This window comes from Camelus bactrianus, chromosome 28 (assembly GCF_048773025.1).
Source record: "Camelus bactrianus isolate YW-2024 breed Bactrian camel chromosome 28, ASM4877302v1, whole genome shotgun sequence".
In the NCBI taxonomy this organism is placed as follows: Eukaryota; Metazoa; Chordata; class Mammalia; order Artiodactyla; family Camelidae; genus Camelus; species Camelus bactrianus.
In genome coordinates this window covers 18,766,577-18,791,364 of record NC_133566.1, presented here as the reverse complement: position 1 = coordinate 18,791,364, position 24,788 = coordinate 18,766,577, and the positions used below count along the sequence as shown (strand labels likewise).

At 48.1% G+C, this 24,788-nt stretch overlaps 1 protein-coding gene across 4 annotated transcripts in view; it reads left to right on the top strand.

Moving 5' to 3' along the window:
- SMYD1 (SET and MYND domain containing 1) overlaps positions 1 to 22,528 on the top strand; it is a 33,116-nt gene extending 10,588 nt beyond the window's left edge. For 2 of the 4 annotated variants that reach the window (XM_010958956.3, XM_074354399.1), the window contains exons 2-10: positions 2,587 to 2,763; positions 3,976 to 4,189; positions 6,517 to 6,647; positions 9,025 to 9,063; positions 12,077 to 12,266; positions 14,034 to 14,126; positions 16,276 to 16,439; positions 17,229 to 17,397; positions 18,582 to 22,528. In XM_010958956.3, the coding sequence (XP_010957258.1) occupies positions 2,587 to 2,763; positions 3,976 to 4,189; positions 6,517 to 6,647; positions 9,025 to 9,063; positions 12,077 to 12,266; positions 14,034 to 14,126; positions 16,276 to 16,439; positions 17,229 to 17,397; positions 18,582 to 18,740 (1,336 nt within the window). In that variant the 3' untranslated portion in view covers positions 18,741 to 22,528. Of the gene's footprint in view, positions 1 to 1,809; positions 1,887 to 2,586; positions 2,764 to 3,975; positions 4,190 to 6,516; positions 6,648 to 9,024; positions 9,064 to 12,076; positions 12,267 to 14,033; positions 14,127 to 16,275; positions 16,440 to 17,228; positions 17,398 to 18,581 lie in introns of those variants that run through there. The other 2 variants (XM_074354398.1, XM_010958958.3) reach the window with 2 other exon arrangements.
- Positions 22,529 to 24,788: the final 2,260 nt, after the last annotated feature.

Sequence of the window (24,788 nt, the reverse complement as noted above, 5' to 3'; positions counted from 1 at the left end):
TTTTTTACATTCCATATACTCATTCGTTTTATTTTTTTAGATTTTGTATAAGTGATAACATACAGTATCTGTCTTTCTCTGTCTGAGAAAGGCCCTCTGGCTGTGCTGTTGCAGGGCTCGTCCACCGGGCAGGCACCTTCTATATGCATTTATCTGTCCAGTAACTGGTTATTTCCATACAAGGCGCCGAGCAGCAGCTGCCCTTCCATCTCTCTTGACTCTGACAGATGACATAACCCAGGGCTGCCAAGCAGAGAGTGAGTAGGGGCCCGCTGGCTGGGGCAGGGCACACTCAGGGCTGCAGGCAAAGCGGGTGAGCTTGGTGACTTCCTCTGCCGTCTGTGCTGGGAGCAGCGTCAAGCATCGGGGACCCCATGAGAATAATATCCCAGTGAGGATATGATCACCTGTACTCAAAAGAGTTGTTGAGAAGGTTTAACAAAAGAGAATTGTTTAAAAAAAAAAAACCAAACAAACAAACAAAAAACCTCTTTAAAAACTGCAAAGTGTTATAGAAACGGGACGCTTGTGGAGAGTGGATAAATGGGACCAGGAGGAGAAAGGAGGCTTGCTGAAGGTCACCAGCTAAACTGGCTGCAAGAAGCACTCTTTCTCCTGGAATTTAAAAAGTGGTCTTAGGACTTCATGTCTTTTATTTATTTTTTTATTGAAGTATAGTTGATGTATGATATTATATAAATTACAGATGTACAATGCAGTGGTTCACAATTTTTAAAGGTTATACTCTATTTATAGTTACAATAAAACGTTGACCATATTCCCTGTGACGTACAATATATCCTTGTTGTTTATTTTATACCCAATAGTTTGTACCTCTTAATCCCCTATCCCTATATTGCCCCTCCCTCCTTCCCTCTCCCCCGACTGATAACCACTAGTTTGTTCTCTTGTTTGTTTGTTTTAAATTTTTTCCCTTAAAGGAGGAACTGGGGATTGAACCCAGAACCTCGTGCACACCAAGCGTGTGCTCTACCACTGAGCTGTATCCCCCACCCCTAGTTTGTTCTCTAATCTGTGAATCTGCTTCTTTTTGTTAAAGTCACTAGTTGTATTTTTTAGATTCCACATCTAAGTGACATCATACAGTATTTGTCTGACTTATTTCGCTTAGCATAATGTCCTCCAAGACTCCATGTCTTGCAGATGCTTTCACAGGCGAAGCAAGGAAGTGGATGTATTTGTATCAAGGAAGTACCCTTGGCCCCCTACCTATAGGATCTCTTCCAGCTGAGAGATCTACCTCTCTGGTGGCTGCCTGGGAGTTAGTGGCTACTGGGTGAGAGCAGGGGCTCAGAGACCACCCGGCCCAGCCTCCCTACATAACAGGCCAGGAGACAAGATTTAGAGCCTTCTTGGGATCCAGATTACTTGGGTTCTTCAGCAATCCAGTCCCTGCCAGTGAACTTGGCAGAGAATACAGTCCTGACTTGAGACAGAAGTGAGAAATTCACAGCTCTCCATCTCCAGGGGTCCACTGAGTGGTCAGCATCCCAGAGGAGCCGGTGTGTTCTGTTCTGCTGGGGCACTTGTGACAAATGGCATTCTCAGTCAGGGTAAACCTTCTGTGGCATAGTTAGGAATGGCCGCGGATTCTGTGCTCTTCTAAGTATGCCGGTGTAATTCTACTCTGCCTCTCTCCTTAGGAAAGCTTAAGGGGATACAAGCAAGTGAGCAAGACATTATTATGGGAATAACCTTGAATCTGCCCTCTTTATAAATACACTCTGAACTTTCATGCCCTTGAGTATTTTACAATGGGTAACAAATTACTGGCATCGCACCTCACAGGACATGGGGAGACAGCAGTTTGCTGAGTTGGCCACCCATCCCTTCCACCCTCTGGCTAAGCCAGAAGACAACATCAGGTAACACCAGTGACATCAGTGACCTTGTATTTCTTATGCTTGCAAAACACACAGAACTATGACACGTGTTGTAACGCGTAGACCTCATTTTGTGTAAAATGTCATGTTTCATGTCTAATCGCGTTGTAAATAGTTAGAATTTTTTAATTCTTTGGGGAAAGGGACATTCCATTTCAACAATGAGAAGATGTCATGCAGAAGGCCCTCTCCCAGGTGGTGCCAATGACCTGTGACTTTTGGCAAGAGGACCATGAGAAATTTCCACCCACTCCCTTGGCCAAGAAGACTTCCTGGGTTCCTCAAGGGTCTCCTCCGTTGTGATCCAGGAATACCTTGTGCCTCCCCTGTCTCATTGCTCCTCACGCCGCATGGTGGTTGCAAGTTCAATGGTTCCTCTGGCAACTCGTAGAATTCCCAGTGCCTGATGCATAGAAGCTGTAAATCCACACTTGCTGAGTTAAATTGAAGGGCTCACACGCAGAGTGCAGTAGTGTCCTCCACACTGGTTTCACTTAAACATATCTGCTGAAAGAACAGTTGCACCTAGAAGGGACCTTTGGAAACCCAAGCCCCTCATTTGGAAAAGTGGGAATCTGAAGCTTAGAAAGACAAGGACAGCCCGCTGAGCTGGTACCGGAGCCCCAGAGCCCCCACGGCCAGGGCAGCAGCCCCCAGTCACGTTTTCTCTCTCCGTTTCCAGCCTCGTGAACTTTGTGTGTCACACCTGCTTCAAGAGGCAGGAGAAGCTGCATCGCTGCGGGCAGTGCAAGTTTGCCCATTACTGTGACCGCACCTGCCAGAGGGATGCTTGGCTGAGCCACAAGAACGAGTGTTCGGCCATCAGGAGATACGGGAAGGTGCCCAATGAGAACATCAGGTCAGAGCTGGGCCCTGGGGGTGGCGCTTGGGACTCCCGAATGTCAAGCGGGGACAGCAGCAGTGACAGCATCCCCAGGCCCGGGCAAGCTGGGCTGAGGGCACACCAGGAACGAACCCCAGACAGGCAGGATTCCGTCTCTCTCTTTGTCTGGGAGCCCATCTCTGAGGGAGAACGGGGTGTCTGCAGCAGCCGTTCCAAACTGCAGCCACTGGCTGGAACTGGCTGCAGACCTGATCTGTGTGACTCCCCAGTGTTTAGTTTTTGAAAACTGATCTGCCCGTGTCAAAAAAAAAAAAAAAAAATTGGGAAATTTCACATTAAAAAAATCAGGGGTTCTATAGAATAGGTAAACAAGTTTATACTGTATAGCACAGGAAAATATATACAAGATCTTGTAGTAGCTCACGGTGAAAAAGAATATGAAAACGAATATATGTATATTCATGTAGTACTGAAAAATTGTGCTGTACACCAGAGATTGACACAACATCGTAAACTGACTTAAACGCAATTAAAAAATTCTTAAAAAATTTTAAAAATTAGGGGCTCTGGCTTCTCTTTAAAAAAATGTAAAGATTTGGCAAAATAAGCTACAGCTCAATAGCAACTAACCCCTTTAAAAACATCACACTTTTTGGGGGGTGGGTATAGCTCAGTGGTAGAGCACGTGCTTAGCATGTGTGAGTTCCTGGGTTCAATCCCCCGTACCTAATTATAAAATTAATAAAATTTTATAATTAATAAAATTAAAAATTGTAAATTAATAAAATTGTAAATTAATAAAAATATACAGCTTTTCAAGTCACCACAGCCCACTAGTCCCACGCTGTACACTAGCCCCTTGTACTCATTACACCCAAAAGGCATTTGCATTTGCAACAATTAGTGGCCTCCCCTGGAGGCCATCACCAAACACTGGGGAGCCCCAGTTACAGAGCTCCCAAGTCGTGCAGACTCCGGCCAGGGTAGGACCTGACGCTAGTCTGCAGATGGGTGCTTATGAAGCCAGCAGTGGAGAGCAGAAGCGATGGGGATGTTGATGCTGGGAGCATTTGCACCAAACGTGTAGGCTGTGACATTAAAGTACAGACCGTATCTTGGGCCCGACACTGTGATGGGAATGCATGAGGCACTCAGCTAGTGTTTGTTGAATGAATGAATGAATGAATGAATGCAGTGCGGCCTCCCTAACCCTGCCCCTCTGCACAGGCTGGCGGCCCGCATCATGTGGCGTGTGGAGAGAGAGGGCACCGGGCTCACGGAGGGCTGCCTGGTGTCCGTGGACGACCTGCAGAACCACGTGGAGCACTTCGGGGAGGAGGAGCAGAAGGAGCTGCGGGTGGACGTGGACACTTTCCTGCAGTACTGGCCGCCGCAGAGCCAGCAGTTCAGCATGCAGTACATCTCCCACATCTTCGGCGTGGTACCATTTCTCCCACGGTGGGGGTCGGGGTTGGGGGGCGGCTGGGATGGTCCAACTAGGAAGTTTCCAGATGCTGCCAGGCCAGAGGAGGATGAAGGGGAGCCAGGAGAAGCTCTGGAGGGGGACAGAGTCCTCACACGAGATCTCACCCCTTTCTGGTCTTGCTTTACTATGAGGTCCTGCCTTCCGCTTCTGAAGTTGGCGGCTCACACGCAGGCCGCTCATTAGCTCTGAGCGGGAGGCTTGGAGGGTGATTTGCCTCCTGTTCATCCACACCTCCTCTACTGTCTCTCCTCCACGTTGAAAACACAGACCCGATCACTAGCCCTTCTTGCCCAGCAGTCACTTTGGAAGTAAGACTCTTCCTTTTCCCAGATCAGATGGGCCGAGAATGGGGAACCAGGGAGAGGAGAGTAGGAACTTTCTGGAGGCTGCTGCCCTGGAGCAACAAGTCCAGCTTCTCTCGGTCATGAGAGTCTAGGAGGTGGGGTGGGAGCCCAGGGGATCAGCAGGTTCAGACTGTGCGCTATGGGGTTCCATCTGATAGGCCTGGCAGAGTCCTCACCATGTGCTGATGCTTCTGTAGTAGAGTTCTCCAGAGAAACAGAACTAGAAGGATGTGTTCGTATACACACACACATATATATAGAGGGAGAGAGAGAGATTTATTTTAATGAATTGGCTCTTGCATTCTGGAAACTTGGTAAATCCAAAATCTGCCAGTCGGCCAGGAGACTGGAGACCCAAAGAAGGGTTGCAATTCAAATTCAAAGACCATCTGCTGGCCAAATATCTTCTTGCTCAGGGGAAGTCAGTCTCTGTTCTATTAAGGCTTTCAACTGATTGCACGAGGCCCACCTGCATGATGCCGGCTGATCTGCTTTCTTCAAAGTCTACACACTTAAATGTTAATTTCATCCAAGAAACACCTTCACAGAAACATACAGAATAATGTTTGACTGAATATCTGGGCACCACAGCCCAGCCAAGTTGACCCATAAAATGAGCCATCATAGCCTGTGTATATGCACACATTATTTTATGCAGTCTTTACAACACAAGATGAAGTCTGCGCTCTTAACGCTCCTATTTTATGGACCTGAAGGCCTCGGCCCAGAGAGGTTACATGGCTGCCAGAGGTCATGCAGTGAGCTGCTGTCCAGGGCAGGACTGGAAGCAGTCTGTCTGATGCCAGCGTTTCTACTCTTAGCAGTTATGCTCCATCGCCTCGGGGTGAATGGGTGTCATAGCCGGATCCCGGGGGCTACAGCCACAGGATGGCATAATCACCAGGGTGCCGGGCTGGAAGGACCCACAGCGACCATCTGGTCCAGCTTATTCAACCTACAGATGAGAAAAGGGGGCCCAGAGAAGAATCTTGCTCAAGATAATGAACCTTGCTGGTGGTATTGACAGGCCTGACCTCATGTAGTTGCTAAATGACTGATGAGATTGAGTGGAAAACGTGACTTCCTTCAATTTCAATAACAAAGAGCCATGTGCTGTACGCATCAGTACACATCTGTCGATGTATATTGTGTTATACTATGTACAGCAGGTATATATAGCTCTTATTTTTATATATAGCAGAAATTTGTGTGCAGTTATTAATGTCTTCTAGGTTATATTTATTCGGAGACATTTCTTTATACCCTGAGAGCAAATATTTGGGCTCTGTTTCTGTAACAAATAACTTTTTTTTTAAGGAAAAGGAAATAAATTGAGTGCCGTGTAAGTAATGACCAGTTTGGTGTGCCTTGCATTCAGAGATACATGCTGCACTCAATCAGATTTTAGAATTGTGGACAGGGAGGACAAGATATCCACCAGACACCAAATAATCACAAAAAGATGCCAGTTTTGTTTTATGAACAGCTTAGGAGTTGAGGGTGTGTAGTTAAAGGAAGCAGGGGAGACACGCATACACATAAGGCAGAGTTTAGCAAATGTGAGGCTCTCCCTTGGTACTAATCTTTTTTTTCTTTAACTTTTTTTGGAGATAATTAGGTTTATTTATTCATTTATTTAATAGAGGTACTGGGGATTGAACCCAGGACCTTGTGCATGCTGGGCAAGCGCTCTACCACTGAGCTACACCCTCCCCCTCCCGTGGTACTAATCTTGAGGGTCATTTGGAATCACACAGATAACAGGAGAAGGACTGTTTTGTTTCCAGACTCTCTAGGCACTTCCAGCATGAGATTGGGTTTTCTGTTTTTCCAGCATGAGGCTGGGTTTTCTATTTGTCTAAAAGCTTTCGACAGCGGGCTGGTGCTCTGGGCCCCGTCTATGTCTGTTAGCTGACTCTTTCCTTTCCCTCTGGGCAGATTAACTGCAACGGCTTCACGCTCAGTGATCAGAGAGGCCTGCAGGCAGTGGGCGTGGGCATCTTCCCCAACCTGGGCCTGGTGAACCACGACTGCTGGCCCAACTGTACCGTCATATTCAACAATGGCAAGTAAGTGTGTCTTTAACCTGTGTGCGTGTGATGGGGGTGGGGAGACCTCACGGTGTTCTCTACACTCGGCTTAACCCAGAGAGAAACTGTTGAACCTGAACTGGCCTGGGCTTCAAACAGGGAGAGAACAGAAATTTCATTCTAGAATAACTATAGATGAGATAAATGCAATGAGGAAGACGACGCAGAATTCCACATGAGCAATTTCTGAGTCTTGGTATGTTTCTTGAAGTTGCCTAGGTATGCTAGAGAAACCTCTAACCACTATTTTAGAACTGGACGCCTGAGATTTTTCTCTCTAGAGGTCATTGTGGAATATCATCAGCTGAGAAGGCGCTCGGCAGGGACGTGCATTGGTCAAGTTCCCAGCAGAAACCAGAGGGCACACTCAGGGTTTACCCTAAGAGAATTTAATAAAAGGACAATTGAAAGAAGTGTGAGTAGAGTTTAAGAAACTGACAAAAAATGGTGAGGTGTCCAGGGTCTAGCAACAGCATGGAGCCGTTACCACCTCTGTACCTGGAGGGACAATGGAGGAAGTACTCTTCCTGCTGGTGGTGAGGGATGCAGTCATGGGAGAGGCCCTTTCTCCCCTGACCCAATGGCTTGGCTGTGCCTGCAGAGAACCCGGCCACTGCTGGAACCGTGACAAGGCAGAGAGGGAGCCCCAGGAGACGGCACACCCCAACCCCTATCTCCTCCCACCTTCTAATCTCCTCCCATTGGCCAAACTCCAACCAGAAGCCAGAGGACAAAGGAACCTGGGTGATGAAGCCCTCAGAGGTTCAGCCCCTGCCCCCTGGAAGCACAGATCAGGGACCAGGAGGGTAGAGGATGGAATTTGGGGTGGGGCACAAATGGGGACGAATCAGCAAACAGACTGAGCTCCTCGTTGTCCATGGCTCAAGCTAGGGGTCTTTGAGGCCCAAGCAATATTTCATCTGCTCTTAGAGACAAGCTCTTAGGACAGATGCACGTCGACTCCAAGCCATCAGCAATGAGCAGGTTTCCCTGCAAACTTCCTGGAAGCCAGACAATGATCTCTGGTTCTCAGCCAGGACTCAAGCCTAAGCCCCCGGAGAGCGAGGACTGGTTTCCCTTTTCCTTCCCATTTCCAGAAGCAAGGATTTGCATGACGCACTTGAGAAAGCACTTGAGAAAATCACTCAAGGCAGGGAAGTCTGTTTTGCACCCGGATGGTTATTTTTCCCCAGCACTGTGTTCCCCTTCCTAAGCCTCTTGGGGTCACTGGCCTGGACCTCAGGGAATCCTCCCCAGAGGGGCTGGTGTCTGGGGTTACCCTAGCTGACAGAGAGGATCAAATTCAGCCACATGTGGGACGGGTCTTTCTGGAGACCCCTCCCCTACGCAGAGGTGACCCAGACCGCTTCCTGTCACTATGTGTACCAGTCCCAGGAACCCGGGAGCCCTTTCTTCAAATCATCGCCAGTGCCCGCTCTGGCTTTGCATCCTAATTTCAAGCAGCCACATTTTACCTGGGCTTCTTAACTGTCGCGCAAGAGAAGGTGACTTTGCAGTCCCTGTCTAGCTGCCTGCCGTAGTGAGAAAAAAACACTGCATGTGATGGTAGGAGCCCAATTCTGTTTTTTTTTTTTTTTTTTTAGGAGCCCAATTCTATCTAATGCCAGCAATTTTTACATACTACCTGTGTGACCAGCCTCCAGATGCACTTCAAACGCTTCCCAATACGGACATCATATAAGAGGCCACACTAATTTGTCCACGATGCTCGTTAGTGAGATAATAATAGCGTCCCATGTGTTTTTTTAGCACTCTACTTTTATTTTTATATTTTAAATTTTTATTATTTATTTATTTATTTATTTATTTTTGACATACAGTCAGTTACAGTGTGTTAATTTCTGGTGTATAGCACAATGTCCCAGCCATGCATATGCATACATATATTCATTGTCATATTCTTTTTCATTAAAGGTTAGTACAAGATATTGAATATAGTTCCCTGTGCTATACAGAATAAACTTGTTTTTTTTTAAATCTATGTTTTTATATAGTGGGTAACATTTGCAAATCTAGCACTCTACTTTTAAATGCATTTTCTCATGACAGCCTTATTACCAGGTTACAGATGAGAACGTTGAGGCTCAAGGGAAGGGAAGTAATTTGCCCAGGGCTGAGTACCTTTGAACCCAGAGCTTCTCACTCCAAATCCAGTGCACTTTCCACTATACCAGGCTGCATCTTGTCAAAGGGTCCCCCCTGGAAGGGGCTGGGATAGAGGCGGTTGTGATGGCCAAATCTTTGGCTGTGTAACCTGACTGCTGTGCATCCTGCCAGCCCTACAGGATGAGCCAACGGTAATGATTTCCATTCGGGTATCTGTTTTGTTTTTCAGTCATGAGGCAGTGAAATCCATGTTTCACACCCAGATGAGGTGGGTCAGTCTTTGGAAACACCCCTGCTCCTCTGACCCATCTCCCTCACTTGCCTGGTTTGCTGGGGCTGCCCCTTCCCGAGACTCCTTGGCTGCCATCTGCTCGTAGCATCCTTCTGCACCCCAGAGTCTTGTCTTTGCTGAATGCTGTATTTTTAATGCATTGATATTAATCATTTTGTTCCTCACCCACTACCTGCCATGACTTTGCTTTATTTCCTTCCTTCCCTCTCTTTTCCTCCCTATTTCTCTCCTTCCTCCAATATCAAAGCATGAGGGTCCCTTCTTGTCCACATCATCTTAGCAAAACCCCACTTTGTCCTTCCAAACCCTGCTTATCATGAAATGAGGACTGTTGACATTACTGACCTACTAAAAAACTGTGTTTGTTCATAACCATCAAATTCTTAGTCAGACTGGGTTCTGAAATTTGTGCCCATAACTATGATATTTTTGATAAATATTTATTCTCTTTACTGCATCTGACCAATGATGAATTAGTGGTTTAGGTTAGATTTTACTTTTGACATTTCTTAATGACAACTGCATGGCCACAGATGGGTTTTTTTCTCAGGCCAGGCTTGAAAGTACTTGGAATGCTCTTTGGATTAACAACAAAATGCTTTCTTGGGAGTCTGGGCTTTGGCAATGCAGGGGTAGGACTGGTTGGTGCATCTGACTCAGGGTTGATGTGCATTGCACGTGACTTTGGGTGATTCACGTAATCCCTGGGCGCTTGGTTCCACATTTGTAGAGCAAAGGTCAAGATGAGAGCATCTCTAGGGACCTTTCCTTTCTAATTCTAAGTCTCTGTAGCTCCGGACTCTGCCTCTGATCTCTGCAAGAAGTACTTAAATAAGTTGCCTCCTCGAGGCTCAATTGGCTGAGCTATAGAATCGCAGAGTGTTAGAGATGGAAGAAGTCTGGGATCTGGAAAGGGGTGGTGGTCACTTTCATGCCCTGATCCCCAGTTCCAAGTTAGGTAAAATGGGGCATACATATGTGCACTTTTCACACCTAAGTGATACTTGGAAACTAGTACCATTGAAATAATTTGAGCCACTCTGAGACCTTGTAAGAATTGGCTTAACCATGGTGGGAAGCAAACAAACCTGCTGGCTAACTCAACTGGCCACCGATTCATTCTTGAATGAGGATCCTTCTCTACAGTGAGCTGCCTCCGTGGGACCAGACACCAGAGATCACATTCAACAGTGGCCCAGGAGTTGCTCAAATGCCACTGTTAAGGATGTGAGTCAAGTCCTAACTCAAGGGCATTAATGCATCCCATTTCTTGTGCACTGCAGACCCGGGAGGCAGACTGAAGGCAGACAGTCAGGTGAGGCCAGTTTGATGTGGTGAAGCGCGAGTGGCTCTTGAGTTCTAATCTTGACCTGTCGCCAAAGAGCTGTGGGACCTGGGGGGACGTTACGTCACCTCTCTGGGCATCAGTATCTTCATCTGTGAAATGAGGAGGTCCAGCCCCTGGAGCTGGGACTTGTTAGGATTCCAGGCAGAGCTGTGGGTAGGATCACCTTGCCACCTCTCTCTTTCATCCCTTCGGTAACAGCTGCTGCCAAAAATTGGGGTGGAGAAGAAAGGAAAGAAGGGACAAAAGATGAACAAGCCCTTAGATTTTGCCAGGCTCCATACAGTTGTTTTTATATATATTATATTATCAAATTTATTTGGTACATCGTGTATCCCAATTTGAGAGAAGGTTCTTTAGCCTTAAGTGGTCACCTCAGATGCCTGGACATGCATGTCGCTGCTGTTCAGCGGTTCCTCGCTTGGTTGTCACCTCAGAGCATGAGGAAGGGGCTGCTTCTGACTGGGACCCTCCTGCGGTGCTTGGACCTTGCCCTGCCTTTCATTTTTTTGTTGTTTGTTTGTTTTTGTTTTTGTTTTTTGTTTTTGGCGGGGGGAGGTAATTAAGTTTGCCCTGCCTTTCACATGGCATCTGACTCAGCCTCTCTGGAGGATAAAAGACATGCAGGGGGACCTCTCTGCCGATGCTTCCCCAGCCCTCTGCAGACTGCCACTCACTCTTTGGGTTACAGGTTCCCTCTGGGTAGTGAGGTCCCCGGATCCTCCCCAGTCCAGGGGAGACACAGGAGCACAGCTTAGGGGCCAGTTTGCCAGGCTCACCAATTTTCTGTTGCCTCGTGGGTGGAAGGAGAGGTCCACGGGCTGGTCTCCATTTGTTCGGCGTTAGCTGGGTAGTAGAGCTGTAGGTAATCGGAGGGTCAGTTCTAGGCTGGGAGGGGGTTGAAATGCCATCTGCTCTTGCTAACCGCCTTCAACCCCAAACCCATGTCCTCCAATAAACACAAAGTGACCTGTTGAGGGGGAGGGTACAGCTCAGTGGGAGTGCACATGCTTAGCATGCATGAGGTCCTGGGTTCAATCCCCGGTACCCACATTAAAAAAAAAAAGTGAACGATACAGTGGGCTAATGAAGTGAGGCTTTCAGTTGCCTTTGGTGATCTCCAGGTGTAAGGCTCTTCACATAAGTGACCCATTGCACCAGTGGCCAAGGTAAGAGGGGCTTACAGTTAGACACAGAATGGGCTAAGATGGTGGGCAATTGAATGTGCATGTTTCTGAGAGAAGCAGTCCCCAGCACTATCCAGAAGTGACCATTGAATCTTCTCTTGTTTGGAGTTTTTGCCTTATTTCGTCTCCCTTCCCTCGTTGCGGACAAGCAGTGGCTGCTTACACGGGGATAATGGTAGGCATGGAAGCTTTGTATGGTTTCATGACCAAGCCCAGCCCTCTGCCGGGAGTCTATCTGCGCTGATTGCAGAGCAGTTGACTGAAGGGAGCAGACTTCAGGATGAGTAGAGCAGAACGATCCAGAAAACTGTGCTTCACATCATGTCCCCTCCGTTTGGAGGGAATGGCGCTTTCCCGGAGTGCTAGTGGAGCTCGTTGCCTTTGAGACTCAGCTCCTTGAAACCCTGAGGAGCATAAATCCCAGCCTGGGTTTGATCCATTCTTCTCCTTTACCCAGAATTGAACTCCGGGCCCTGGGCAAGATCTCAGAAGGAGAGGAGCTGACCGTATCCTATATCGACTTCCTCAACGTCAGCGAGGAGCGCAGGAGGCAGCTGAAAAGGCAGTACTACTTCGACTGCACGTGTGAGCACTGCCAGAAGGGGCTGAAGGACAACCTCCTCCTGGGGGTGAAAGACGACCCCAAGGTACATGCAGCCCTGCTCCTGGGGTGCTGGGGCCGTCTTCCCCACGGGCCGGGCAAGAGTGGGTTCCCCTGCTAACCAAGGCACCCCTGCCGTCCGCTCCCAGACGACCAGCCTCTAGGACGACATGGGTGCTGGACAGAGCACTGCCGATAGGTCCCCACTGGTGTCTTGGTGCCACCACTTTGGGTATTTGAGTTTGGGGAAGTGACTCAGTTTCCTCATCTGTAAAATAGGAATGATGGCACGCACGACACGGGCTTGTTAATGAGGATGAAACAAGATGCTGCTTGCAAAAGGGGTGGGCACATCGAGTAGACACTCAGTAAATCTTAGTTCCGCTCCTTGCCCCTTGGCAGCTTAAGTGATGCTGGGAATTTCATACAGAGAGACCGGATGAGCAGAGATGTGTTGTCTGGTTATCACAAAGAGGTTCCTAGTCCCATGGCAAGGGGCAATGTGGAGAATGATTAATATGCTTACCTCCTGAGTAGCTGTTGCCTAACTGATGGTGAGACCGTGGAGCAACAGAAGGCTTACTGTGGGGGGCGATGTCAGGAGCTCCACTGAGTTGGGAGAGAGTTAGGCTGCCACGTGTCAGAGCAGCCGATTAAAGTAGCAAGCCTTTTATCACTTTCCATGATGGCAAAGCAAGAGGCTAAGACTGGAGTGGGCGCTGACTTCCCACGGCCCATCTTCCCTCCGTGGTCCATCTCCCCACTGTGGGCCATCTCCCCCCATGTACACGGAGGTGTGTGTGTTCGGGGGTGCTTCTGATATGGGAAACACAACAAGTAAATTTTTCCTTCAGACTTTGAGAAATTTGGCTCTTTTCCCTCAAAATTAGAGTGCCTTCATGGGAACTGGCTTCTTAATTTTGGTGCCTCATAATTGCACCTCAGGGTCCATAAAACTTCTGGAGCCTTTTGTTCTGGGTCCCTCAGCAGTGAGCAGAGCCCCACATCTGTGCTGGTCCATCTCATCCTCCACCCGTGGGCCTTTCATAATTTTAATATCAGAACATCGTCTTTCTAGGGGGACAGTATGGCTCAGTGGTAGAGTGTGTGCTCAGCATGCACAAGGTCCTGGGTTTTTAAACAAGATCACTAGACTGCTTAGGCAAACACAGGAAGTCAAGTGGGTCTAGATTTCACAGAGACAGCTGACAAGTTCTCTCATGATGCCCCTTTGGTCAAGACAAGGGACTATGAGCTGGATGCTGAAACACTTGGGAGGGTTTCAATGCCCTTGGCCACAGGGCCTCTTCAATGAACTCCAGTGGCTGAGTATGGTTTTGGCCAAGCTCTTGGTCTCTATCCTCAGCTCTGTGCTGGCCAGTATTAAATCAATGATTTGGGTGAAGACAAAAAGTCAAGGACATACCTGTAGAATATGTAGTTGACTTAAAGAGAAAGAATGGTAAATCTTTTGGGCGATGGAGTAGAATGAGAATCCAAAATGCCAGAGAAAACACAACAGAGATTCATATCGGATACTGCAATGGGTCCAAAAGTCCAGACATGAGCAAAGAGTGGGGACCACTGGCCAGCGGCAAGGCTCTGGAGCTTGGTCAATGGAAAATACAACATGGGTCAGAAGCATGATGAAGGAGTTGGGGGGACCTTGAGCCGCATTTACAGAAATGAAGCATTCACAGTGAGGGGGGCATTGATCTGGTACTACAGTGAATGTCAAAGATGGCAGCTGTCCAGAGATGCAGTGGGTTGCCTCATGAAGGGGTCTCCAGCTCAATCTCCCTCCTTTCCCCAGCCCTCTCAGGATGTGGTGAAGGAGATGATACAATACTCCAAGGATATGCTGGAGAAAATTGACAAGGCTCGCTCTGAGGGTTTGTACCACGAGGTAAAAATTCATTTTTATAGGGGATGGAAGTGGAGAGGAGGGCAGAAAGTTTTTCTAGTAAGGGAGGAGAAAGGAGTGTGTGTGTGTGTGTGTGTGTGAGTGCAGGGGGTAAAGATGCGGAGGCTACTGAGCAGGTTGTCTTTCTAAAAGTTGTCCTAGGGTTGAGTGCATGACTCTTCTTGCTGTTAAGCATTTAGCACATTTTAGGGGCGTGTTCTCAGTGACTGGCTATTCAACTCACTGAAACTGGGTTTGAGGAGGGAACAGGCAGCCTGACGGGTGTCCCCGGGGGTTGGAGGGATCTGTGATATCTAGCTTGGCATCAGGGATGGAGGAATGGAGATGGCAGTGGGTGGCTTGCTTTCCCGTAACTGAATGCGTGTGGGGGCTATGGTTCTAGTCTCTACTAACTGTGCATTCAACTCTGGCTTTTGACGCACTGGGAGTTCTCAACTGGCTGTACTCTAAAATCACTGAAAAACCTTTATGCTCAGACCCTGGCCCAGGACAATTCCACTAGAATCTCTTGGGATGGGACCCAGACACCCAGATTTTTAAAGCTCCCAAGTGATTTCAATGTGCACCTAAAATCGAGAGCCACTGCAAACACTGACCGAGCGCTTGCCAGCATTGAATTCACCCAGCCGACTTGTTGGAAATACAGATTCCTGTGTCTCACCCCCTGAGATGTGATTCATTCAATTTGCAACAGAGCACAGGGACCATGAATCAGTATTTCCACCCTACCCCACCCCGCAAGTTCTTTAAACAACTTGTATCGCTGGGTTTGGGTGCCACTAGGGCATGGCCATGGGGAGATTAATTTGTGTTCATTTCTATCTGCTTTTCCCTTATTTTTGTTCCTTTCCTCACTCATTCCTTGCCCGTTTTTGAGCCCTTACTGGGGTGACTGACACAAGAGCTGCTCTTTGCCTCCCAGGAGTCCTGCCAGGCAGGTGGGGAGAGGCCCACGAGCAAAGTATTGCTGTGCAGTATGGAAAGTCTACGGCAGAGGCTCGAGGGAGGAGCTGGAGCCAGCAGGAGGGCCCCGCTGGTTCTGTCCTCTCTGCTCTCTGCCTCTTCACGTCCCTTCTCCACTGAAGCCTGGCAGGGCCGGCTGTGGGGCTGGACCCTGCCCATGGGCTTAAGAAGATTACCTGCCGGAGGACTGATTACCAGCCTGCACTCTGTCACACCCCCACCCAGCCGCCTAACGGGCCCCTGGGAAAGTCTCAGAGAACATTGGCTTCCACCCACTTGAAATGGAAAGAATTGTGTGACATTTCTCCCAGGAGAGCAGCCAGGGAAGGAGAGGAGAGCTATGAACCACAAAAATCCAGAGACCATCTGACTTCGTAGGGTGCAAACCATACTACACTATAAATGAATCCGAAGGAAAAGCCTGACTCCAAGCTGCCTGGGGCCGGGCCTGTCTTTTTCCTCCCCAGGTGCCAAGTGACATCCTCATGGTGGGTGTCCCGGCCTCTGTGCCGATCTGTCCTGGACACTTCCACCAGGGCATGATTGTCCAACCTCACTTTGCAGAAGGACCACCCAGGGGCATATGTGAACTGCAGATGCCAGGGGCCCTTCCCCAGCTATTCAGTTTTACTTGGTCTGGGGTAGAGCTCAGTCATTGGTATTTTAAAAATCCCGGTGATTCCAAAGCTCAGCCAGGAGGAGAATCACGGGAATGCAGATTAAGATAAAGCTCCGTGGCTTGGTTTGAACCCTTGCTCCATTGCTCACTGTCTGTGTAACTTTGGCAAAGCACTTACCTTCTCTGTGCTTCAGTTCCCTCATCTGGTAAAATGGGAGTATTAGTGGCACCTAGCTCATTGCACTGTTGTGCTGGTTAACTGTCCACGTATGAATACAGCTTTCCTAACTCTCTGCTACCTACTGGCTTACGTGATGACGCCTTATTCTGCCACGTCAGCCGCGTCTCCCACCGTTACTTTTCCCATGCCTACATCTTAGCCAAATGGGACCATTTTGCTGTTCAGATCGCAAACTGGCACTTTCCCACCTCTGTCAGCAATTTCCACAGCCTTCAGAGTATGAGTGTCCAACGCCACCGTGATGCTCCCCAGGTGAATTAAGCATGAGCTCTGGGGCAGTGGTAACGGGCAGGGCCTGTGTCTCCTAGGTTGTGAAATTATGCCGGGAGTGTCTGGAGAAGCAGGAGCCAGTATTTACCGACACCAACATCTACATGCTGCGGATGCTGAGCATTGTTTCCGAGGTCCTGTCCTACCTGCAGGCCTATGGGGAGGCCTCACACTACGCCAGGAGGATGGTGGATGGCTATATGTATGTCCGATCCTGAGTCTTGGATAGTCTTCTGGAAATGTGTCTATTCCAGGGACGGCACACCTGTTGCTACTCTTCCCTCCTGCACCCACAGCAGGCATCAGTAATCGATCACAGACCTCCTTATGATTGAGCCTTTTTATCATGGTGTTCCAAGCAATAATGTCCAAATAATCAGATCTGATAGCTGAGATGAAACCTATTTGTCGTCTCTGGTCTATTTCAAATCCCCTAGCTCATCTGTTACTTGAGTGGCATCTTGCGCTTGTGGTTTCCAGAAGGCTAAATGTAGCTTGATCTTAAGTGCTTAGAAAGGTTTCTTCTCCCCTAACAATCAACACAGGCAACCTTGTCAGCATTAGATTTTATTTAAGTTAAAAAAAAAAAAAGGTTTCAGCCCTCCTTGTTTATAAATTGTAAACTGCAACTCCCCTGCCTTTGCTCTGCTAATGTCCTCTCTTGCCTTCTGTGTCCACATGGGCATGTGAATGTGTATTTCTGGGCAAATTCAGAATTTGTATGTCTGGGTATGTTGGCACAAGAAGGTTCGTTTTTTTGAGTGGATATTACTCATGAGCAAAACCCGGGGAAACTGTACAACATGCTAAAAGGAAGCCCTGTTAGCAAGGTGCCAAGGAGGTGAAAATACAGCTCAAGGGTGAAGGCCTCAAGGGGCTGGTGGGAGAGAAGATGGACTTAATCAGTGAGGCTACCTTGTAAGTTGTCGGAGGTCGTGCGGATACAAGCAGGCTGGGAACCCGTGTTATGATGATTTTCTCTGCCCCGCAGGAAGCTCTACCACCCCAACAACGCCCAGCTGGGCATGGCTGTGATGCGGGCGGGGCTGACCAACTGGCACGCTGGCAACATTGAGGTGGGGCACAGCATGATCTGCAAAGCCTACGCCATTCTCCTCGTGACACACGGACCCTCCCACCCCATCACCAAGGACCTAGAGGCAAGTGGCATCCGGGGCTGGGCCTCCCTGCCTGCTCTAAGGGTGAAAGCTGAGTTCTAGACCCTGCTTTTGGAAAGACCAGAGATGGCCTGCTGGACCAGAAGGGGATTCAGAAATGCCGAGCCCACTCCCTGGGTTTTACATCTGAGAACACAGAGGGGAGGGGAGTAAGCTGTCCTTAGTCACAGAGTGAGTGGCCAGCAAAGCTGAGACTTGAACCCTGAGGGGCTCAGAGCCTGGGCTGAGAAAACCTAAACGATGATGTGCACGTGTGTGCAGCCCGTGGCCCACGGGACAGGACTCAGGGAGCGCAGGCTCTGGAATCAGACTGCTGGGATTGAACCCCAGTCACACAGCCCTTTCCAGCTGTGACGTGGAGAAAAAGGCTAGCGTTGTGGCAAGAGTTCCGTGAGTTACTGCGAGCGGAGCACTCAGAGCCGCACTTAGGCAAGCGGCACGCTCTTCATCGCTGCTGGCCTCCCCTGTGCTTTGTGCTGGTTTATTTGAAAGTGACAGGGTTCGAAGGCCTGTCCAAGAGGACAGACTTTGGTGTCATTGAATGTATGAGAAGACTGACTTTATGTGAGTATATTAAGCTTGTCAAACAAGAGTCTCTGTCATCATATTCACTGCTGTAACCCCAGCCCCTCCACAAAGCCTGGCCCGTGATAAATAGCTCCCAGAGGGACGGTGGGAGAATAGGGGCTTTTCTGTAGGTCTTACGCTGGAATATTCCCTGTCCATGGTGAAGTACAAGGGAATGGGACCCATTTCATGCATGAGGAAACTGAGGACGGAAGGGATTAAGTCATTTGCTTAACATCCTGCAACCTTAACTGGGACCTAAGTTCAAATCCAGGTACCCACCTGGCAGTTCCTGAGAAGACACATTCCCTGCTGAGAACAGTTCCCCAAGCTGCTCTCTCAGTGGTCTGACTCGCTCTCTCTAACAAACGGAGCCCGCTGCCAGGACCTCAGGCCCCCAGTGGATGAGAGAGTGTGTGTGTCAGTGTGTGTGTGTGTGTGTGTGTGTGGGTGCATCCTCTGAGGGGATGCAGTTGAAATCTCCGTGGCTGGGAGTCACTGTCCCATTGTCTGTCATTTCCAAAGGGGCCAAGGTGGGTCAGAGACCAACACATCCTGGGGGCTTGTCAGCGCTGTTCACAGTGTATCTGGTCCCACAGGCCATGCGGATGCAGACGGAGATGGAGCTGCGCATGTTCCGCCAGAACGAGTTCATGTACCACAAGATGCGCGAGGCCGCCCTCAGCAACCAGCCCATGCAGGTCATGGCGGAGCCCAGCAATGAGCCGGCGCCGGCCCTGTTCCATAAGAAGCAATGAGGACCTGCCTGGTGGGGGTTGGGGGTAGGGGATGGGGGATGCGTCGTGGTTGGGGAACAGGGGAGACATTCTGGAGGCAGTGGGTTTCTGGGGGAGCTCTTTGATGAGGAAGTCAAGGTAATGCTCATCTTTGTTGCTGTGAGAATGTACTGTTCTGTGTCCCCCATGGTCGTTTTGGTTCATTTCAACTCAGTTCCATTCAGTTCAACTCTAGCCCAGCCCAGCCCAGCCCAGCCCAGCCCAACTCATCCTACAAATATTTATTGGGTGCTAGGCCCTAGGGATAAAGGACCCTAAATATAAACAAACAATTAAAGCACAGTGTAATAATGGATGTAATGGTATAAACTATATGGAGGGAGGGTGGGCATGTGTCTGGCGTGTGTGTGTGTGCGTGTGCGTGGTCGCAGGGGTGTCATGGAGGAGATGACATCTGAGCTGAGGGTGGAAGGTGCCTGGAGTCTCAGATGGCTGCTCATCCATCTGTGCAGGTGTCTCTGGAATATTCAGGACTTGGCTGACCGGGGTGGGTGATGTCCAGTCTCCCCAGTGAGTGTGGAGTTATGAAGAAGGGGCTGGGTTTGAGCCATTTAGGTCCTACTCAGAGAACGGAAACCTTTTCAGAAGGGAACCTGTGCAGAAAGAGGAGGGGGCTTTGCCCAAACCATTTGAGGCCTCTGTTTAAAGTCTGGGTTCCAAGCATTATTCGGAAATTACTTCCAGAACACAGAGAGGGGGTGTGTCCTTTCCCCACCCTTGCCACCAAGCCTTGTGATTCTTGTGACGTGGGGCTCCTTGGACAGTATCTGTGATTTTTCTGGCCATTGGCCTCCTAGGATTGAAGACGTCTCTTCATATTGAAGTAGAGGGAGAAACAAGGAAAGAGATGCCTAATGGTCATGGGTCCAGAAGACTTGGCCTTTGGGTGTTTCCTTTGGTCTTTACCAGCTTACACTTCATCACCAGCCCCCAGGAAATCTCTATTTTTAGTGATGAATAATTATGACCTTCCTTGCTTAATTTCTTTCACTGCCCACGCCCCCAGGCCGCTGCTTTTCTTGCCAGAAGGAATATCTTATCTGGACTCCACACGTCTAGGTTAGGATCTCTTTGAGGGGTGTGACCAAGTTACCCTCATCTCCTGGGAGGCTGCTCTGGTTTCCACCCAAGAGTAAGGGTCTTGGAAATCAACCAATCTAGTTGTCCTGTTATCTTCTGGGATCCCAGATGTCTCACCAATGTTTTGGGGGATCCTGGGCTGAAACCCCCCATTTGAGAGTGTCACCATGTCTTCTACACCATCTGGGGCCACCCTTGACCTCATAGCTCTAGCTGAAATCTTGAAGTCAAGTGATCCCACCGGGCCCCATATTTGTCATCGGTGCCTAAGGTGTTCGGTCCTCCATCCTCATCCTTTCATTCTCAGAATGACCCACTGCCTCCCTCGTAACCTGACCAACAGCTCTGTCAATGTGCCAAAAACTGTCCAAAAACTCTGCAAAGATTCCACTTCTCTGCAGAATCCTCGTACAGAATACTCCTGGCATTTGGCTCTTTTTTGAGGACACCTGCTTCTCTAGAACTTGCACAGGGAGAGTGACAGTTCTTCCAAGCCAATGTATGACGTGTCTACAGAGGGCACCAGCCTTCTCCCAGGGACCCAGCTGTGCCAGTTCAAACAATCACTCTTGCACCCCCATATAAAACCTTCCCCCAGACCTCTTCCCTTCTTTGCCACTGCTAATCGGCTGGTCATTCCCCCATACCATGGTCTTGTTTTCCATCCCCTCTTTCTCAAACTTGGTGTCTTCAAAGTCCACTTTCACAAATCGTTGAGACCTCTTGCTTCACAGATTCTTCATTTACTCAGCTCCAGATGTCTTTCCATTTCCTCCATTCACTCTCTCTTGGCCTTGCCCTGGACACTGCCATCACCCATAATTCCTCCATTTTTAATGTCTAACTTGCTGGTCGTTGCCTTCTGCCTGCTCACCCCTCTGTCTCCTTCCTCCGCCCCAAACTGCTATATGACGTCATGTGTGTCACCATCCTCCCGTCTCCACTTCCTTCCAGATAACCAGTGCATCAGCCTGTCTTCCTTTTTTTTTGCCTCTCCGCACTTTCTGCTCAGCAGAGCCCCTGCCTGCATTAATTAAGTTGTCTTGTCTTTCCTTTGCTGCACCCGGAGGTGCTGAGCACAGCCAGGAAAACAGCACCTCTCTGAGTAGCAGGCGCCTCCACGGACTTCTCCTCCGCAGCCTCAGCTGACCTTGGGGTGCAGCCCAGATGTGCATGCGTTATATGCCCCTTGTTGGCTCTCCCTTTGCCCGATAGTTATTTCAGGCTTTCACTCCTGTCCTGGAGTCCCCTGCTTTGAGCAGAGCTGCATCTCCTGCTTCATGGAGGAAACAGATACAGGAGATGGGGTTCCCTCAATTTCCTCTTCCCACATTTACACACATCGCGTCTGTGCTCATCCTTCCCTCCCCTCCTTCTCACACCAGTGGGATGGGAGCCCTTTCCGTCTCCAGAGCGAGACTCTCCGCCTGGGCTTTGGACCCCGTCCCTTCCTCGGTCTTCAGAGCTTCGTTCCACTGATATTTCTTCTCACCCTGGGTTCGTTACACTTCTCTGTCCACTGGCTTCTTCAGAGCAATTAATAGACATGCTGAGGACTCTGATCATAATCTTCACGGCTGAGTTTTTTAAAGGCTTTGTCTCTCATAGTTATCATCTGCCTTTCTTGGCTTTCTGCTTCTTCTTGGACCCCTGCAGGCTGGCTTCCTGAATCCGGGAATGTGGCTCTTCCCAAGGTCGACTCCCATGCGTGCTTCTCAGCCCTCATGTTATTTGGCTTCTCTGCCTCAGTCGGAACTGCAGCCTTTGATTCTGGGCACCACCTCTTAGCAATGGTCCTCTGATGGCGCTTCTCTCCCTACCCTGATGGGCTGGCATTTCCTGGAGCTGATTTTGTTCATCCTGGTCACTCTCAATCCATCTTCATCTTATTCTGCACACCCTCCCCCATGAGCTCAGCCAGACCCTTTGTTTAATCCCTACCTTGAGGCTGATGTCCTTAAAACTGTAGGAGCTCCAGCGCCATGCACCCTCTCAAGTGTTCTTCAGGCACATCAAGCTCAGCATGTCCAGCAGAAGCTCTTTCCCTTTCCTTTCTCTCCATCCCCACACTGCTCCTCCTCAGGACCGTTCTCCCCACCGAGGAGAACGTCTGACTTCTGCTCTGGTCACTTCCGGAGTGTCTCCTGCATCTTAGACTTTAGTCAGACCCACTCACTCACAGGTCCCTGGGTGACCCATGTTCCCCTGTGTGCTCCTTGAGGTCTGAAACATTCTGTCTAAAAACCTGACACCCGCCAACTCCTCTTCATCCTTCAGCACCCACTTTGGAAATCACCCCTTCCGTGAAGCCTTCCCTGCAAGCCTTAGATTCAGCTGGCTGCATGTCTGAGTCTGTCATACTACCCGTGAGTCTCCCATCATAACACTCTCCTCACAGCATTATAATTGCCTTTTTACTTGTCTGCCTCCTCTATCAGATTGTGAGCCTCTGGAGGGCAGGAGCTTTGACCCTTTATTTATCTTTCTATTCCCAGAACCTAGCACCTGGAACATAGTAGGTGCTCAGTTTATGTGTATTGAACAAATGAATGAATAAGTGAATGAATTTGCTTAGATCAAAGCAGGCGAGACATGAAACTGTGTATCTTCGGGTTCTGATGTTACAGCAGTCCACAAAGGCCATTAAATTTTCTGTGTTTCCAAGCCAATATGTGTGGCTTCTTCCTTTCTTCTTTGTTTTTTTTTGGGGGGGGAGGGGTGGGTAATTAGGCTTATTTATTTGTTTAATGGAGGTACTGAGGATTGAACCCAGGACCTCCTGCACGCTCTACCACTGAGCTATACCCTCCCCCATGGCTTCTTTCTTCCTGACCATCTGTTTACAGCAGTGTTATCTGACAGAACTCACTGTGTTGATGGAAATGTCTTCTATCTGTGTTGTCCAATACAGCAGCCACTGGCAACATGTGACTATTAAACATTCAAAATGTGTCTTGTATGAGTGGGGAACTGAATTTTTAAACTGTATTTAATTTCAATTAATTTCAATTTAAATAGCCAATGTGGCTAGTGGCTACTGTATTCGACAGTGCAGTTGTAGAGAATACTTTGCTGTAGTTTTTTTTTTTAAATTGAATTATAATCAGTTAAACATGTTGTGTTAATTTCTGGTGTACAGCATAGTGATTCCATTGTATATATATTCCTTTTCATGTTATTTTTCATACCATCAACAGCTGTTTATTCAGCTTATTTAAAGCAGGCTTCAGGCCCAAAGTTCTCTGGGTATTTGTGCAAAATCCAAATTCAGCATCTGAAATGAATTCTTCTTTTCAGGCAAAAGCATACAAACAGTCACCTCCTAAACCAGAGCTGTCCCCAGTTAGGGGGAGACTTCGGGGATTTTGTCAGATTCCTAGTGGAGAAGACCTTGTTTCTACTACTTTCCTCCTCCTGTAACTTGAGGGTCAAAGGACCTTGGTTTCACCATTTATCAGCTGGGTGGTCCTAAGCAAACCTCTTTTCCTCTCTGTGCCTCTTCTTCTGCTCAGAGAGGTTAATTTCTCTGGGCAGTAACAGAGCTTCCGCTAACGGTCTGCACGTCAAACCCAAATGCAGTTCCCCAGGGATCCAGCTGGTAATGATGACATCTGTGTTTCATTGGGATAACACTGATACAATTTCATGGGCTCCTTACAAAACCCATAAGAGAAGGTATTTCATTGCCCTTTTTACGGATGAGAAAACTGAGGTAAAAATTACGGATTGGTTAATTAGAACCACGTCTTCAAGCCCACCGTTGTTACTTGAAATCCTCTGCTTTCTAAAAACTCATTGCTCATTAGAAAAAAATGGTTCCACAAAGTTAGTTCCTCATAAGATTCAAATAATATAAATAATGCCAAAATCTCCCTTGACCTGTTTCCACCACAGAGGTAATGGCTGTTATCTGATGTTCCATCCATCCATGGTCACAGACATATATGTATATCAATAAAAATCAATCATTTCGTTTCACATTTTAACAAAACTTACATGAATGCAATTATACTGTTGATATTGTTCTGAAACTTCTTTTTTTTTTTTTTTTAACATCTTGGTCTTAGAAATAGTCCCACGAAAGTACATATAGATCCACCTCATTTATTTTGTCTACTGCAGGTTATTTCAGGGTGTGGCCAGAGCCCCGTTTGCCTAATCTTTTTCTTTTTTTTTTTTTTAACCGATGGGCATTTGTTTCCAGTTTCGGGCTGTTGCGTTCTCTATATACTTCTCTGTGCATGTGTTTAAACACGTCTCTAGGGAGATGTGCAACAGCGGCATGGCTAGGTGTGAGGGAATTGATGTTGCAAATGTTAATGGGTGCTGTTAATGGGTGTTCCACATGGGCTGTACCAGTTTCCATCTCCACCAACTGGTAGAAGAGTCACCCATCACATCCTTGCAAACACTGTATGTGATCCATCTTTTTGTTCTTTACTAGGTTGATTTGCAAAATGATATCGCATCTTACCTCCTTCCTCCCTGATTGCTATGAGGCTAAGCGTATTTCATATTGTGAATTCCCTATAAATGTCCACAACTCACTTTTCCGTTGTCTTGTTGATCTTATTGATTTGAGGGGAGGTTTTTATATTCTATTAACCTCTGTTATGTACCCTTAAATCTTTTCTCCCACATTGTTGTTTTTTCTTTTTCCTTTTTTTTCTTTTTTGAGGCAGAGAATATGCTTATGGTGTCTTTTTTATATGAAATTTAAAATTTTTCAGGTAGTAAAATGAAATCATCTTTTCCTTTATGGTCACTGCATCTTGTTTAAGAAGGTCTCCTGTAATTCAAGTTATTTAACCTATCGCCATGTGTGTTTCTAATATTTCACATTTATTCATTTAGCTCTTTAGTTCATGTCGAATGTATGTTTCTGACTGGTCCATTGTAGCGTGCTGTGCTATTGGTTGGTTTTCCCCC